The 17,045-nt window shown below is 40.4% G+C and overlaps 1 protein-coding gene across 5 annotated transcripts in view; it reads right to left on the reverse strand.

Moving 5' to 3' along the window:
- Positions 1-6,198: 6,198 nt before the first annotated feature.
- The window catches only part of LOC121635895 (plasma membrane calcium-transporting ATPase 1-like), a 115,035-nt gene continuing 104,188 nt past the window's right edge, over positions 6,199-17,045 (reverse strand). For 3 of the 5 annotated variants that reach the window (XM_041979319.1, XM_041979293.1, XM_041979303.1), the window contains one exon: positions 6,199-11,688. In XM_041979319.1, the coding sequence (XP_041835253.1) occupies positions 11,449-11,688 (240 nt within the window). In that variant the 3' untranslated portion in view covers positions 6,199-11,448. Of the gene's footprint in view, positions 11,689-16,428; positions 16,637-17,045 lie in introns of all 5 variants that reach the window. The other 2 variants (XM_041979327.1, XM_041979309.1) reach the window with 1 other exon arrangement.

Raw genomic sequence — 17,045 nt, forward strand, 5'->3', positions numbered from 1 at the left:
CAGCATCTGACTTCTATCTACAAATCTGGTCTGCTCAATATCAACAACATTGCCCAACTCACCACAAATGAGTCAACCTGACGGTCTTTGTGGAGAGAAACGTCTACTTTCAGTCAATTCTTATAATGGATGCTTTAATACAGGGGTGCCCAAGTTCGGTTCTCGAGATCTACCATCCTACAACTTTTAGATGCAACCTTTCTCCAACACACTTGAATCAGATGTCATCGGCATGTCATTCAGCTCTGCGGAGGCCTGGTAACGAGCCAGTCATTTGATTCAGGTGTGTTAGAGAAGGGTTGCATCTAAAATTTGCAGGAAGGACTTGGGCACCCCTGCTTTAATATTTTACTGAATGATTCCTCTGTGTATTCTCAGTTCGTGTACCGTCTGTCCCAAGTTGCATCACAACCAGCAGCAGTTTGAAGACTTGATCCATTACTTTAAAAAAAGTTCTGAAGCTAGTTTTTTTTATTTTTTTTAACCTTGGTGTGGGACTCTTTAGTTATGTGCGTGTGTTGTGGAAATGCTTTTCAATCTAGTATTTTTGTTGTTGTTTGCTAATTTCTTTTGTCCACAAGGTGGCAGTAGTGCACCGAGCATCACCCCTGAAGGGGAAATTAGAAGTTGAAGCGTTAAATGGACACACACATATATGTATGTATATATATATACATACATATATATATATATATATATATATATATATATATATATATATATATATATATATATATATATATATATACATACATATATATATATATATATATATATATATATATATACATACATATATATATATATATATATATATATATATATATATATATATACACACATATATATATATATACATACATATATATATATATATATATATATATATATATATATATATACACACATATATATATATATACATACATATATATATATATATATATATATATATACACACATATATATATATATACATACATATATATATATATATATATATATATATATATATATATATATATACGTACATACATATATATAAACATATATATATATACATACAGGTGAAACTAAAAAAATGGAATATCACGAAAAACTATTTCAGGCATTCAACTTAAAAAGGAAAACTAACATATGGATTCATTAAATGCAAAGTGAGATATTTCAAGCATTTATTTGTTATAATTTTGATGATCATGGCTTACAGCTTATGAAAACCCAAAAATCCAAATCTCAGAAAATTTGAAAATTACATGAAATGAATAAAAAAGGTCTTGAATACAGAAATGTTGACCATCTGAAGAGTACAGTCATGCATATGAACTCGGTACCTGGTTTGAGCCCCGTTTGCATGAATTACTGCCTCAGTGCGGCGCGGCATGGATGTTATCAGCACTGCTGGGGTGTAATGGAAGACCAGGGTGCTTCAATAGCGGCCTTCAGCTCTCCTGCACTGCTCGGTCTCATCTTTCTCTTGGCAAACACAGAGATTTTCTACGGGGTTCAGGTCAGGAGAGTTTGCTGGCCAATCAAGCACAGTAATCCTTGGTCACTGAACCAGGTTCTGGTTGTTCTGGCAGTGTGGGCAGGTGCCAGGTCCTGCTGGAAAATAAAGTCAGCATTTCCAAAAAGCTTTTCTGCTGAAGGAAGCATGAAGTCCTCTAAAATCTCCTGGTAGACGCTGCGTTGACTCTGGACTTAAAGCCCAGCGGACCAACACCGGCAGATGACATGGCTCCAAACCCACACAGACTGTGGAAACTTCACGCTGCTCTTTAAGTATCTTGGATTTTTGCCTCTCCAAATTTTCCTCCTCTAGACCTTTATTTCCAAATGAGATGTAGGATTTGCTCATCAGAAAAGAGCACTTTGGCCCACTGCTCAGCAGACCAGTTTATTTTTTCTTTAGACCAGGTAAGATGCTTCGGATGTTTTGTTCAGGAGCAGCTTGACAAGGAATCCGACATTTGAAGTCCATGTCCAGGATCTGTCTGTGTGTGGTGGCTCTGGAAGCACTAACTCCAGGCTCAGTCCACTCCTTGTGAAGCTCCCCCACATTTTTAAAAAGCCTTTTCCTGACGATCCTCTCCAGACTGCTGGTTGTTCCAATTTTTCTTCCACACTTTTCCTTCCACTCAACTTTTCATTGATGTGCTGTGATGCAGCACTTTGAGAGCATCCAGCTTCTTTAGCAATTATCTTTTGAGGCTTTCCCTCCTTGTGGAGGGTGTCAGTGATGGTTTTCTGACAACTGTCAGGTCAGCAGTCTTCCCCATGATTTTAAATTCTACTGAAATAAACAGAGAGACCATTTAAATGCTCAGGAGTCCTTTGCAGGTGTTTTGGATTAAATAGCTGACTAGAGTGTGGCGCTTAGAGGCTACAACACTGAACCTTTTCACACTTATTATTTTCTGGGATGATGATTTTTGGGTTTTCATAAGCTGTAAGCCATAATAATAATTATAACAAATTCTTGAAATATCCCACTTTGCATATAAGGAGTCCAAATATTAGTTTACCTTTTTAAGTTAATTTACTGAAATAAAGTTTTGGACAATACTCTAATCTTTTTAATTTTACCTGTATACTATCACACCATTCCAGTAGTTCTAAAAAGTAAAAACTATATATGTATATATGTATGTACCAATAACTGAAATGAGAACACCCTGGTCTTCAATTCACATTAATGCTGCAGCCAACATTTTCAACATTTGATAGTCTTCCAGGTCAAATGAAAAATCAGTTTTTTATATTTGCAAATCATTTGACCCCTTATGTTTTACGGTATCAACTTTTTTTCTGTATTTTTTTTTATTGCTGTAGGAATCAGCCCTTTAAAAACATATTTGATGCAACAGCAGCTGATCTTTAAGGGGTCAAGCAAGTAGCTGGACTCCAGTCCAACATCCTTACCAGGATGTCGTAAACTGAGCAACAACACACAGTACTTAAACTACAATATTTAAATGTTTTTGCATGTTTTTAAAAAATGTTTGTTCATATGGGCTCATTTTAAAGCCCCGCCACTTATCTTTTTGCACTCTAGCACCCCCTAACAGCTAATTTAGCTTTTCTTTTTTTTTTTTTTTTAACCTGTCTTGTCCAGCATCGTTGCAAACAGAATGATTGTCTGGCTGCTAATTTAGCTTTTCTCTTGCATCCTGTTTCTTCTCTGAGCTCTTACCAGTCAGTAAAAGTCAGTCAAATGTTAATTTTTGTCTTTTATCATGCTCTGTATCTGTTTCCATTTCTCATTCTTTGATAATGTGCTCTTGGGGTTCCTTGTTTAATCAGCCATGATGCATGTTGATATGCAGTTGCTGGTGTGCGACGCTGGGCTGTAAAGCAAAATTCAGCTGTAAAGTGAAAGTTGTGAAATGTGGTTTCTCAGCCTCGGGACACTATTGGGCAATGACAGCTCCAGGAATGTAGGTCAGTGTGCCATTAAAATAGACCAGAGACAGTGTTTTAAGGTTGGAAAGTTGTATAATACTACTTAAACCTATTTGGTTTTGTCATTGAAGACACTGATGGTTTATATGAATGAGCACAACTTGTCTCCATGGCAACCAAACCATGCAGCCAATCACATGTGAGGAAAGATTAGGATCATACCATCATCAGGAGTGAAGTGGTACAGGCCACAGTGACAGAGTTGGTGGATTTGGATTTAAATACAAGTGTGTTGAGGAAAAGTGGATAAATTGGTGAATCATAAGTGTCAATGTTCAGATTTTGGCCTTTATCTAATTTCTGATTGTTGTGGTTCTGTACCAAGTTGTTCATTTAGCAGTTTGATGAAAATATTAAATAGCAACTTATAAAAGGAGAATGAAAATAATGCTTTTATGTAAACAAATTCATAAATGCTTACCAACAGACAGCCCATTCATAACTGTTAAATTTTACTAAATATTACCTCAGTGATACTAAATGTAGAGCCAGTTGGGAGTCAAATCTTGATGCTTCTCTTCTGCCCCCTGGTGGACACAGTTTGTACTGCAATTCTTACATATCACAGTAGTATAAATATAATACAAATGATTTTTTTTATCTTGTATTTTTACATTTTCTATAGGGGCTAAATAGACTCTTGATTTGTAACATTTGAATTTCTGTCCATTATTTATTGGGTTTGGCGTTAAAGGGTTAAAACTAAGGATTTATCAGCTTTCACCTCTCAATTAAAATGTGGGGGAAAAAACCTACAAAAGGCAAAAACATGAAGACGTCTGAGCCCATAAAAAAACAAAACATTAAGCAGCTTCAGCTCTTCTTTCCTCTTAAGACTTAGAGAGAAGGAACTGAAAATTATCTTTGAAAAACAAACAAGTCGACACAAATTTAATTCAAATTCCAATGGCTTTATTTTATGTATATAGATTTATATATATTTATATATATATTATATATATTTATGTAACAACTTTTACTCAGTTGCTTGATTATCATCTTTTGTTCAGCTTAAGTTCAAACGACATGACACTAAGACCAGGGCATTCCACATGATCATATCTTACAAAAGAGTAAAGAAAACGAGGTGTGTGTGCAGCTGTCATACAAACACACATACACACACATACATACATCAGTGTACAGGTGTCGTGGTTCTGTCTGTACAAAGAACTGAAACCCACAAAGAAGAATGAGGACGGACACGAGCAGACAGAGTGAGGAAGAAGATGTGAAGAACCAGAAGATTTTGCTGGAGCCGAACAGGAGGATTCTGTTGCATAGATTGAAGCAAACAGGAGAACGTCTGACAGAAACAGACGGGATGAGAGGGATGGAGGGGGAAAGTGACGCACACACTGAGGAAATACACTGCCATCGATTCAACACACACAAACACACATACACACACACATTCAGGGAAGCACAGGAAGTTCTGTTTTGGCTCAAAAACAAATCTCTGGCGAGACCCCGAGTCTATCAGACGGGACGGAGACCTGATAGAGACACTGAGGTCATGTCCTCTGGATGCAGCAGATGATGCTCATCATCAGGTTTGGCCTGATGGTGGCGCTACATGGAAATCTAACATCTATAACAGGGAAGTCTTGGTAAAGCCATTTCACTCAATTAGAGACAAATGTGAAATGATCCTGAAATTAATTAGTGAACTTCAGACAAATAAGTAAACTGAAACAGTTCAAGTTAAAGAAGAAATAAAAATCAGGAGACATGTTAAAATGTTAAATTCCAGCTGGGAGACGACGCGACAAGAAAATAAAAATCCTCTCAAACTTTATTTTATTTGCAAGAAATTTTGAAAATGTAAAACTAAAGTTAAAAATCATTAATTATACTTTGCAATAAATTTCAGTCAACTTCATTCTCAGGAATTTCTTCATGTTTCCATTTCTAATTTGCATGAAATAGTAATTTATAACTATTCCAAACAGGCTGCATGGTGCGGCCTTGTGTCAGTAGTGATGGATGTTGGAGAGGGAAGTTAACAGGAAGGTTGGGAAGCTCCGCGGTGCTTTCAGAGGGATTTACATCTGTTCAGCTAAAACCTACAGCACTAAGCAAAGTAACCGCAGTCAGAGCTGAGAGGCTGTGTATAAATGCCTCATTTATGCTGTGTGTTGGCGTGGGGGATAAAACACACATGATGAGTTCATTAAAACATGTTTAGGGGCAGCCTGCATTCATGACCTCAGTGTTCGTTTTCCTGCCAGTAGCCCGGCTCTCACATTTTTTACTTCATGCATTTTAATGTTAGCATCCTTTAAAAAGAGCTCAACTCGGTTGTACTGATGAGACGACGTTCTTCAGTAAACACTGTAGTGAGTGTTTATTCATAGATGCTGGAGGTTTGTGGAGAGATGTGCCATTCAAATGGGATTTGGTGAATTTTTCCAGAGGACAAGCAGAATATCCTTTCTAACTAAACTTTGCTGCAGACGGTCTGGTAGAAGCTTTGGTTCACTTTTGGTTAGAAATCAGCTTCATGCTGGCTTAGCACAGCACAAACAGTTGAAGCAGGTGGAAACTGCTAGCCTAGCTTAGCTCAGTCAAAGGGAAAATATCCGTTAGATAAAGCTGGGTGTTGTTCAGAAACTTTACATCCTGACAGGTGGAACTTATGTGCTAGCTTCACTATCAACACTGAAGCATTTTCTTTGAGTTCAGATTAATAAAGTTATTTTATGAAAAATCTCCAAACCCACAAAGCCTGTTGGAGAAATTAAAGCAAACATTTTATGTGATTTTATGACAGAAATGAAAAAGCAGATTATTCAATATTGTAAAGTTCAGATGGACAAAGTTGGTCTTCAAATCATCAAGCTGAGCGGACCCACCCCAGCTGACGAGGACCAGTGGATGTGAAGGTGGGTGGAAGCAGAGGCTGATGAGTGGGAGAGGAGTTCAGGCCGAGCGGCATGACAGAAGGAGGGAGAGGAGGTTGATGGGTGGACATGAGGATGATGAAAAACAAAACAAGGAATCCATCTTTCATCAATCCATCCATCAGAGGTCTCACAGGTTCGATTTCCTCAGTGTGTTTCACCTCACAGTGCAAATCAAAGTGTATGAAATGATGCATGTGTTTGGGACATGTCTGGAATTCATTTGGAAACAAGTCAACATTTGGGATGTTTCATTCCATACTAAAACATGCAGAACACAGAACATTGAACACGGATACTGAACAGTTAGTTTTCTCCAAAAGCAGTTTCTCTTTTTGTAGTTTTTTCTTTTTTTTTTTCCTCTTTTTCGTACAGAGTGGCTTTAGGCTACACAGGACACGACGGAACCAATCGCACCAGGTTGGACATATTGCTTTAAACCACCAAATTGTGTATATATGTCATGCATGCCACATAGATGATATCATGTTTATACAAAAATAACACCAACGCCTAGTACTGGTATCATAGTTAATTACAGAAACAAAAACTTTTCAGTCTTTTTTGCAATGAAGTTCAACTGAGAACCAAATATATCTGTGAATTTATATCTAACACGTCAGACATAAATATACAGATAGAATATATAAATATATAGATATATAAGTGCTTATGTCTTCCAACTGTGTAATTCCAGTTTGTCTGAACCCGCTGTGAATTTTGAAGGTTCCCCAGAGGATTTCTTAACATACGCCAACAGGAAGCTGTTCTGAGAAAGGCAGTGCTCTGAAGAGGAAGCAACACAGGCTGAATAAGAAGCGAATTCCTCCGACACACAAGTCCTGAAGGAAAACTGTGGCAAACGGACATGTTCAAGTTCAAACAAGATCTCCCAGAAAACTAAAATCCAGGTGAAAATGTTCAGTCTGCTGCTGAGTCTCGTCCGGACGGTTCAATCTGTGATGTGGTTGAAAGCAGAAACACAAACGGGTCACAGCTGGCCGTGAGGGCAACCAGTCCAATCAGCCCAACAGAACACCAGAGCCGTGGCGGGAGGGAGGGAGGCGACCAAAATAAAAGGACACTCTGAAAGCGTTCTTAAAGCTATGCTGGGTGGTGATTGGCTGACTGCCCCCTGCAGGAACGCTGCATTCACTCGTCTGACAACATTCCCCCTGCACCGACTGTAGTAGCGCAGGACAAAAGCAGCATGTCCTGTTTGGAGCCAACAGACACGTGGCAGAAAGAGGAAGTGATGTCGCGAGCACTTTTACACTTTCTGAAGCGTGCACTAAAGACTTCTACAGGTGGAGCTGTGTCCTGCCACAGACTCCGCCTCCATCAGGGTCTGAATCTGATAACAAAGGAATGAAGCTCTTTTCCCTCAATGTGCTTGGACTTAAAGGACAAAACCAGGTCCAGAACCGTGGCCGAGACTCCACATCCATCATATGTAAACAGACACATTCATAGATAAATTATCAGGTTTTTGTTTAAATCCCTGAAAAAAGAAGCTTTTTTATGAGTTAGTGTGGACCTGGGCCCAAAGTCAGACCAGGTTTTAATTATTTTCAGTCTAATCAGAGCCTTGTAAACCAAAGTGACAGCATGAACCAGTGGTGAGAACCCTAACACCAACCCAACTAAATCAATCAGTTGGAAAAAGGTCAAACAGAACCAATGAGAAGAGAGCCAGATGTTCACAGATGCTCCAGATGTCAACTTGGTGTATAAGAGCCCCTACAACATAGTCCAGACCTGATCCAACTGTCCTCTTGCTTCTTTTGGATTTATGACAAAATTTATAAAACTGCACTAAGATTAGCAAAGTCCTAAAAAGCTAAAATGTAAGTTGGGTCCAGTTTGGTTTTCTGGTTTGGTCCTGCTTTGTGCTGGAGCCCACAACAGACTGTAAACAGATCACTTCCTCACTTTGATTCCCAGGAGACGGGGTTGGGGTGGGGGGTTGTTTTGGATGAGGAAGGGCAGGTGTTGGGTGGGAGGCGGGGCCTAAGGCAGGACACGGCTCCAATCCGCTTTGAAGTCATTGACTGACACCTGCCAGCTGGAAAACAGCATTAATTCACTCACTCAAGGAACATTTGTTGCAGAAGCTTCAAAGTAGAGAAACAAACAAACCCAGATGTTGGATAAATAATTATACACTCCCATTTAATGTTTGACACAGTTAGCTGTATTCAAGTTGCATTTGCTGAACTCTAATGTAGTTGAATAAATCACATAGTGTGCGGTTGTTACAAAATCTTCTAACTAGTTTTTTATTTAAAAGGGGGCTGACGAGGCTAAATTGTTCAGATTCCAATTTGTATTTGTCAACAGGAAGTAAACAAGTCACTGCAAGTTTCTGAGCCCTAACATCAGGTGACCAAGACAACACACGTGGCATAAACATTCAGAGCTGTAAAAAGACAGTCCACGGTAGATTAATCTCATTCATGTACTGTCACCAAACCCTTCAGCCTATACATATATATTCATATATCTCCAAAATATTAAAAAGTACTTAATATAAAAATACAGAAGAATTGTAAAAAATGAGCAAAACATTGAATTTTATATGAAAACCATGCAAGAAAGATTTCCCATTCAGTTAAATAGTAACTCTAAGATCAGGAAAGAAAGGGAATGAAGGAGGGAAGTGTTCGGATGAAAGTAGTGCAGGCGAACTGCTAACGTCTCACTTTTCATGTAAACATTGTAGAGGTCCTTAAACGTGGATCGGCAGTGACAACTGAACATTTCTCCATGTTTTTTGGTCGTGTTTTGAGTAAAGGGCCGGGGGACTGGGGAGAGGGACCTCAATAACAATGACAGAAAACAACACCCTAGAAAATATGGCTCTGAGTACATAGAAAAAGCTCCTCAGAGGGGAGGAGAATAACCGAGTCATGAGAAAAAACTTGGAAATATGGCAGTAGTAGCACATTACTTCAGTAAGGTGACAGGTTGACAGCTGCTCATCAGACTTGGAGGGGATCACACACATCGCTGCCTCTGACGGCAGGACGATTTCTTCTTTTACAACCAGAATCTACAGACAGCGCGGAGCAGGAAGAACCACTGGATCAGTCTCCCATAAAACTCATGGCTGCCATGCTGACATCTGACAAATGCTGCAGAGCGGACAGAGCTGATGATAATCAAACACCTTCTCTGCTGCTAGCTGTGCGATTTAATCTCTCTTCAGAAATCTGACAAAAGCCTAAGCAGTGGTACTAAGATTTGTCTTTAACACAGGTAGGCGGTCCAGACTGTCCAAAGCTCCGTTTACCTAATCCTGCTGGAACTGAGCAGACTGATCAATCGGCGAGTTTTAAATGTCTCTTTAAACTCTGCTATGGTCGCGTTTCAAAGCAACATACACAAACTTCCTCGCAGCACGGCAGTGCAGCTGATGCTCGTCTGCATGACAGAAAACAGCAGACTATCTAGATGATTACATTTTTGGTAGGTCTCCACATCTCTCAGGGGTTGCTTCCTATCCTTCATTCATCTTTGTGAAGTTATGAAACCAATATTTTGCATGAGCGAGCCAACAGGCCAGAGGGGGAAGCATAGTGAGGCTGAGGGGGGCGGTGTAAAGAACTGATGACGGAGAGGGAAGTTAATCTGAACTGAAGTTGCATTCATCCCACCTGTTGAGGGATGGATGTTGTAAACAATGTCCAATTTGCCAGAGCAAAGACGACAACCAGGAAAAAGGAACAGAAGAGAGCATAAATACTTGTTTTTTGGTGAGGATTGTTGATCCCTGATCTCTAAAGTGTTGTGGATAATTGCCTGTTTTTAACATTGATTTGGTTTAGGGTGGTCGAGCTGCTGGGTGGAAGTGGGCTGTAGGAAGGACTGCTGGTCTACAAGTGTGTATGTAGTGCCTTCTTTTAAACAGATCTACCTGTGATGTGACCACAGCAAAAGAATACAAAGTATGTTTCTGCCTTCAGTTCCTGTTAGTGAGGATGGACTCCAAACTGAACACAATACCGAGCAGATGCCAGCCAATCAGCATTTCACAGCCCTGAAACTTTCCTTCCCATCGTAGGAGTGTCGATGAGCCTGGTTCTGGTAGTGGGATGTTCAGATATGCAGAGACTAAGCTAACGGAGCTCTGAACAGACCCTGCTGCAGTCTAACACAAACAGAAGATTCATTCCTAACTTATCATGCGACTCAACATGAACGAAACAAGACATGCATCCTATTTCAGGGGGACTCATCAACCACAACCTATGGACACATACTGGTGGGGTTGTTGGGGGATGAGATCAGACCCCCACAGAGTAGAAAGCTATCCCTCTCTGGATGCTGCCATGTTTGGTCATTTTGGGAAGTAAACATTCCTTCCTTCCACATGCAACACAGCAACTAAAGGAAAACCAACACGAACAAACGATAAAGAGAAGAACAGTTTTAACATCTGAACCTTGAACAATTGTAGTGTCACAAGACATTCTCTGAAGTTTCAGTTAACCAGCAGTGAGCATTCATTAATGCTTTAAAAACAAACAAATGGTCAACATCTGAAAAACAAAAAACAGGAAAAAGAAAAAGGTTACATGTTTCCATTTGCCTAAAAATCTTGGGATCAACAAACCCAACTTACAGCTATGTAGAAGAGCGGAAGCATATGTACATCATAATCGCTGCACTCTGAAAAGGTCGGTATCGCTGTTGAGGACAAAAAGAATGAAGCCAATACAGAACAAGACATGCTGCTGAGAGTCTGGCAGAAACTGAACCCAAAACATCTTCAAAGCTTTTCAAAAGGATCGTCAAGTAGAAAGAAAACATGAAGTGGAACAGGCCCTCCACAGTGGAGACTCTGGACTCCACCCACTGACTCGTGTGAGGTGGGAGGTGGAGGACAAACTTACAGGCAGAACAACACCACAGTCAGTATTAAAAACACAACGATGCAGGAATGATGGAGGGAGGTGAACAAATGCGAAACATGGATGTGTGCAGGATGAGGAGATGAGCAGAGTCATGACTTCCCTCCTCAGTGTGACAGTTCAGTTGGGAGGGTGACTGAAGGGGCTGATGAAGAGGAGGGAGGAAAAGATCAAATGGATGACTTGTGGCTGTGAGAGACGGCACTGGGAGGCTCTCCTCCTCCACTGGTCCCAGGCGAGGAGTCGGAGACGGATTCAATAAAGTCTCCCGTCCCCTCGACGGAGAAGCGAGGTGCCTCCTCGGACAGTGGCGCAAACTCAGGATGGACCATGAAGTTGTGGATGGAGCTACGGGACTGTGGGCTCTCCAGCTCAAACAGGGAGCTACGGAATGCGTTCACCACCTTAATCTGAAACATAAAGAGAAAAATGCATCAGAGGAGCAGCAGCAAGTACAGATTTAAGATTCTAATGTGACGTCAAACAGGCAGCAAGGGCTGATGGGACAACATGGTGGCCGTGCGTCTAATTTGGGTGGGGGTGCAAAAACCACAAACCACAACATCAACAACTGAGAGGCCAACTGTGGGCAAACTGATAAAATTCACCAAAAACATCAACACAAAAGGTCTAAAAGGCTCATCAGGATTCTGGAGGCAGAAAAGTGCAGGAAGAGCAAAAAACAAACAAACAAAAACCAACAGGCAGCTGAATGTGAAAAAGTGTCAATTAACACACACACACACACACACAAACACAGCATGGTGGTGGTGGAGTTCATGCCACATGTGCTGGATGTGAGATAGGTCCAGGCTTTTTATGCAGCAGTGGAGACATTTTGAAACAGGAAATGGATTCATAAAATAATTAAATAAAAAGCTTCACGTTAACTAAACTTTGGTACATTTAAAGATTTCCCTTCCTTCATCTGACCTCACTGGTCCAGACCAGAAGAAAACATCCCCGACACTGAAGGCTGTGAAATGTTCTAGATTTTTCTTTATTTTTCTCTTCAACCCTCTGATGCATGAACCTTTAAAAAACACGGCCATTTACAACAGTTTATTTCTACAGACATGTACAGACACCTTTATTTTATTAATGTTTTACATTTTATTTCTTTTTTATCTATTCTATGAACATGTAGATACATTATATATTTCTATATCTATTCTATAAAATCTGCATATTTTTTATTTTGCACATATACCATCCCCACTTATGCATGTAGTAGATAGTGGACACTGTATAAAAGGGTTAAAATCTCTATTCTTAAAATATGCAGGACTGAACATTCATCTCTACATATTTACACCCTTTTATGGTGCTCAGGGTTCAGAAACAGTCAGGGTGTGGAGCTTATTCTGGTGTCACTGCTAAGAGGAAAAGTACATCCTGGATAATGGAGGTCGCCATCCATCACAGTCAGACAGATGACTAGATACTGAAATTCATACCTACACTGCCTGTCTTTGGGCTGTGGGAGGAAATCCGCACAGATGGACTCCAGGCCAAGTTTCAAACCAGAGCTTGGTACTGGAAGTTGAAAGGTTCTAAACCAGAACCTGATCATGTTGCAGACACAAACCAAAGCTTTCATGATGACTGTCAGGGTTGAAGTTAAACAACTTTAGATGCAAACGAAAGAAGAAAAAAACAAAGAAAAACCTGACCTGGTGGACGTTGTGGGCTGCAGAACAACTTAACCAAAACAATGCTCCAGATGATCCTCAGCACCAGTAAACAACACACACATATTCATCATGTTTGCTGTATAATCATGTTAAGAGCCAGAATCATTTTGTCCTCTAACTGCTCTCCTCTCTCTGCCTTAAGTCCTTTTCTCTGATGAACGCAGTGAAGCTGCAGCTGATCACACTGATTTATACGGACCAGCACACTCTTCATTATAATTAATAACCCTGCAGTTCAAAGCTTTCTATTACTGAACCACAGGAGAGCTAAAGGCAGAGCACGGCAGCTTAGAGCATACATGCAACACACACACACACACACACAAAGTATACAAGTTAAAAAGCTCTGGGTTGTTAAACCTTGAGAGACTTGCAGAGCCTGACAGATTTAACTCTGCTCAGGATTAACCCATAAAATGACCTTTGTGACCAGGCTTCTGCCTTGGAGGAAAAGAAAGGCAACATCAACAAAAACTGTTTTGGATTTTTTTCCCTCCCTCATTGTCACAAATCAGAGGGACTCCCAGCTGTTCCCTCCTCTTTGGAAACATGAGCAAACAGCTGTAATCTGCAACTGACTGCCCAAGCAGCAAGTCTCATCAGGGTTAACAGATGCACGCTCAGATGACAACAAGCCGATGACGCGATGAATGGGATCAAAATAAGAAAACACATAAAGATGGAGGAGATGCTACAACGCAGGACGGCCAGGTAGAATATGATGAAAGAGATCAGGTTGTCTGCATGTTCCCTTAAAACATTGCAAGAGCTGCCGCTCCAACTGAACAACATAAACTTAGATTTAGATTAAAAATGTTAATCTGTTTTTAATCTAAGTATCTTGAGCTTTCCAAGGAAGAGTCTTTGACTTGTTTACTGTAATTATGACTTCCTGTCTTTAAAAGGATCTTTTCTTTAGTAATTATCTAAACTGAATTATTTAAATGAATGAGTTTTGGAGGAATTAGTAGGTTTGAGTTGGAGTGGCCAGTTGGGGTAAATCATTCCTCTAGCTCTTGATGGGACTCACATCCATCTCCAAATGTTTGAGTAGTTATTTAGGGTACATTCACACCAGACAGTCTGCCAGACTCGGTCCGACGACTTGGTCTAAAATGAATTGGACCTTTTAAATAACATGTTCCACTCTCCGCCAGAGGAGAGTTACTGAAGGAGAAGATGAGATACACAATGAAGAAAACTCGTTCAACTACAGGTTAATGCAGAACAACTTCAGATTCTAGTACAGTATTCTCTGGACAATAAGTCACACTTCTTTTCATAGTTTGGCTATATATATATATATATATATATATAATTTAGCATCTCTTTAAATGTTAATTCATATCAAATGACTTACACCAATGAGTAAATGGTCCGTATTTATATAGCGCTTTACTGTACCCAAAGCGCTTTACATCATATTCACCCATTCTCACACACACATTCACACACTGATGGGGGAAGCTGCCATGCAAGGCGCTCAACCGCAACCCATCAGGAGCAATGAGGGGTTCAATGTCTTCCTCGACATGAACTCTATTTGGCCGAGGATCGAACCAGCATCCCCCAGGTTACAAGACGACCGCTCTACCTAGCTGAGCCACACCGCCCCAGTAAACCATCTACAGCTGCGAGAGAGCACTCTAGGCTTGTGATAACCACGGTATTTGCTGCTCCTGTACTACTGAAAAAAATTAACTAAAACATTGACTTAAAGTTAACTGGGGAAGACTGAACACAAATAAAATGCTTTCTAACAAGAAAATCCTGTTCTGCAGATTACAAACTGCAGGCAGCCTTTAACGATATTTGAGCTGCAGTTGGCGGAGTTGTTCAGAAACGAGAGAATGAAGAATTCAATGGATTCAGTGATTTGGAATGAGATCGGGAGCTTGGTGAACTTGCTTACCGGTAACTTGCTTGTTGGAGTTACTGCCTTGTTATGTTAACTTAACCTATTCAGCCTCCTAGGTCCACCATATTGACAAAAGTATTGACTCTCGTATGAAATTAATAGACATCCTATTTTTAAATCAAATATGACGTTGGCCCACCCTTTGCAGCTATAATAGCTTAGACTTTTCTGGAAAGACTTTCCACAAAGTTTAGGAGTGTGCTTATAGAAATTTCTGACCGTTCCTCCAGAAGCTCATTTGTGAGGTCAGGCACTGACGTTGGCCGAGAAGGCCTGCCTCTTAGCCACCACGCTACTTCATCTAATTCATCATAGAGAATTCTAATTCTCTACTCCACTGCATCCAATGCTTTGCATTGCTTTTGGTGATGTATGGGTTGGATGCAGTTGCTGGGCTGTGGGAACCCAATCGTCCGCGTCGTCTACAATAGGGTAGAAATAACTGCGGGGGGGTGGGGGGTCTTTTTGTGCAATGAACATCTGACCTGATTATTTAACTTTTAACATAAAACGTCGTCGGTGACAGGGCGGGGTTGTGCATGCGGCGGTGTCTGTTTCTTTAAATGGCAAATGTGATGAATACATATTTGTACTTTCTCAGCACCTCAATCAGCTGTTCATTAAGTGTAATAAGGAGACAAGTTCTCCCTCAGTTTAAAAAAATCCTGGTATTACATTAACATTCTAGACACATGTTCAGCCTGTTTTTCTGTGTGCTACTGTGTAGTTGAATAACTTGCCTTTCTAAATAAATGTTCTTAGTCTTGGATTTTGTAAAATAAATTTCTAAATAAATGCGAGTTATAGTGCAGTGCGACTTACATGTTTTTTTACTCTTCATGATGCATTTTATGACAAATGTGACTTATACTCCGGGGTGACTTATGGTCCAGAAAATACGATACATAACAGCTTAATATGGAGCTGCATCAGATCCTAGCGGTCTTGGTTGATCAAATTTTATCAAATTCTTCCAGGTCTGACTGCCAGCCAATTTTTTCCTGTCCAGAGCCTATCATACCACAAGCACTAATGTTTTGGTTGTGTTGTATTTGGTCCGCTTGAAGCAGGCCGAGACCTGCACTGTAGGCAGACGCAGCCTGCTTCTTTGATCCGAATCAGAATTCGTTTGCACATTCACCCCAAACAAAGCAGACTTTCTGACCAAATGGACTAGGATTCTAATCATAAAGGCTGGTGTAAATGCGCCCTTAGATGTCAGAACTCTGACATCTCTGATTCTCTTGGTTAACACTTTCTTAAAACTCTCCTAGTGGCTTATTCTGGTTTTTTAATTAATGTAATGTAAGTTGGGTCATTTCCCACAGCTTCCCACCACAAGTTTGTCCAACAGAAAACAGCTGTAGGAAGCACCGTTTAACAATGCAACCGTTTAACAACACAAACATTTCAGATGAGGACATGCAGACACCTGCTGAAGACAGAAGCAGAGTAGTGCGTTTCATGCAACAGAGAAAAAGAAACAAGAGTCCAGCCTGGTGAGGTGTGCCGTTAGCTGGCCTCCATTACAGACTCACTGCCTGCAGTGGAGGAGGAAGCAGCAGCATGGGGTGGAGCCCCAGCTGAGTTGGTGAGAGAGGAGGAGGAGCTAAGCCCTACATGGGTGGGTCTAGAGAGAGTTTTGGCGGCAGTGGAGTCATTGTGCTGGCTGACGACAGACGGCTGGCGGCGCAGGGCACCGGGCACCGCCGCCTGGCCCGTCTGGAAGGTATAGACCACATCCATCTGTAGGAAGGACAGCCACAACGCACTGTTAGCAGAGACAGAGCCAGAGGACAGGACAGATAAAACCAGTAGGAAGAGACTTAAAGAGATTAGAAAAGGCAATAGTCCAAGTACAACGGTAAAGACGTGTAGATCTGAAGTGTTAATCATCATTAAATTTGTCTTTTCTTTTAAAAAAAGATGACAAATACAGAAAAGAGAGGAAAAGCTTCTGCTTTTAAAGTGACGTGAGTCAGAAGTAACAGTGTAAGTAACATTTAGATGAAGCAGGAGTCACATTTATTACATGATCCAACCAAGATTGTAAACACTATGTCAAAAGCTGGTCATTCATTTTCAGATTAAATCTGATCACCATCCACACATGACACAGCAAACTGCTTTGTTCATCAGATGGACATCTGTTCTT

This window comes from Melanotaenia boesemani, chromosome 3 (genome assembly GCF_017639745.1).
Source record: "Melanotaenia boesemani isolate fMelBoe1 chromosome 3, fMelBoe1.pri, whole genome shotgun sequence".
NCBI classification, from domain to species: Eukaryota; Metazoa; Chordata; class Actinopteri; order Atheriniformes; family Melanotaeniidae; genus Melanotaenia; species Melanotaenia boesemani.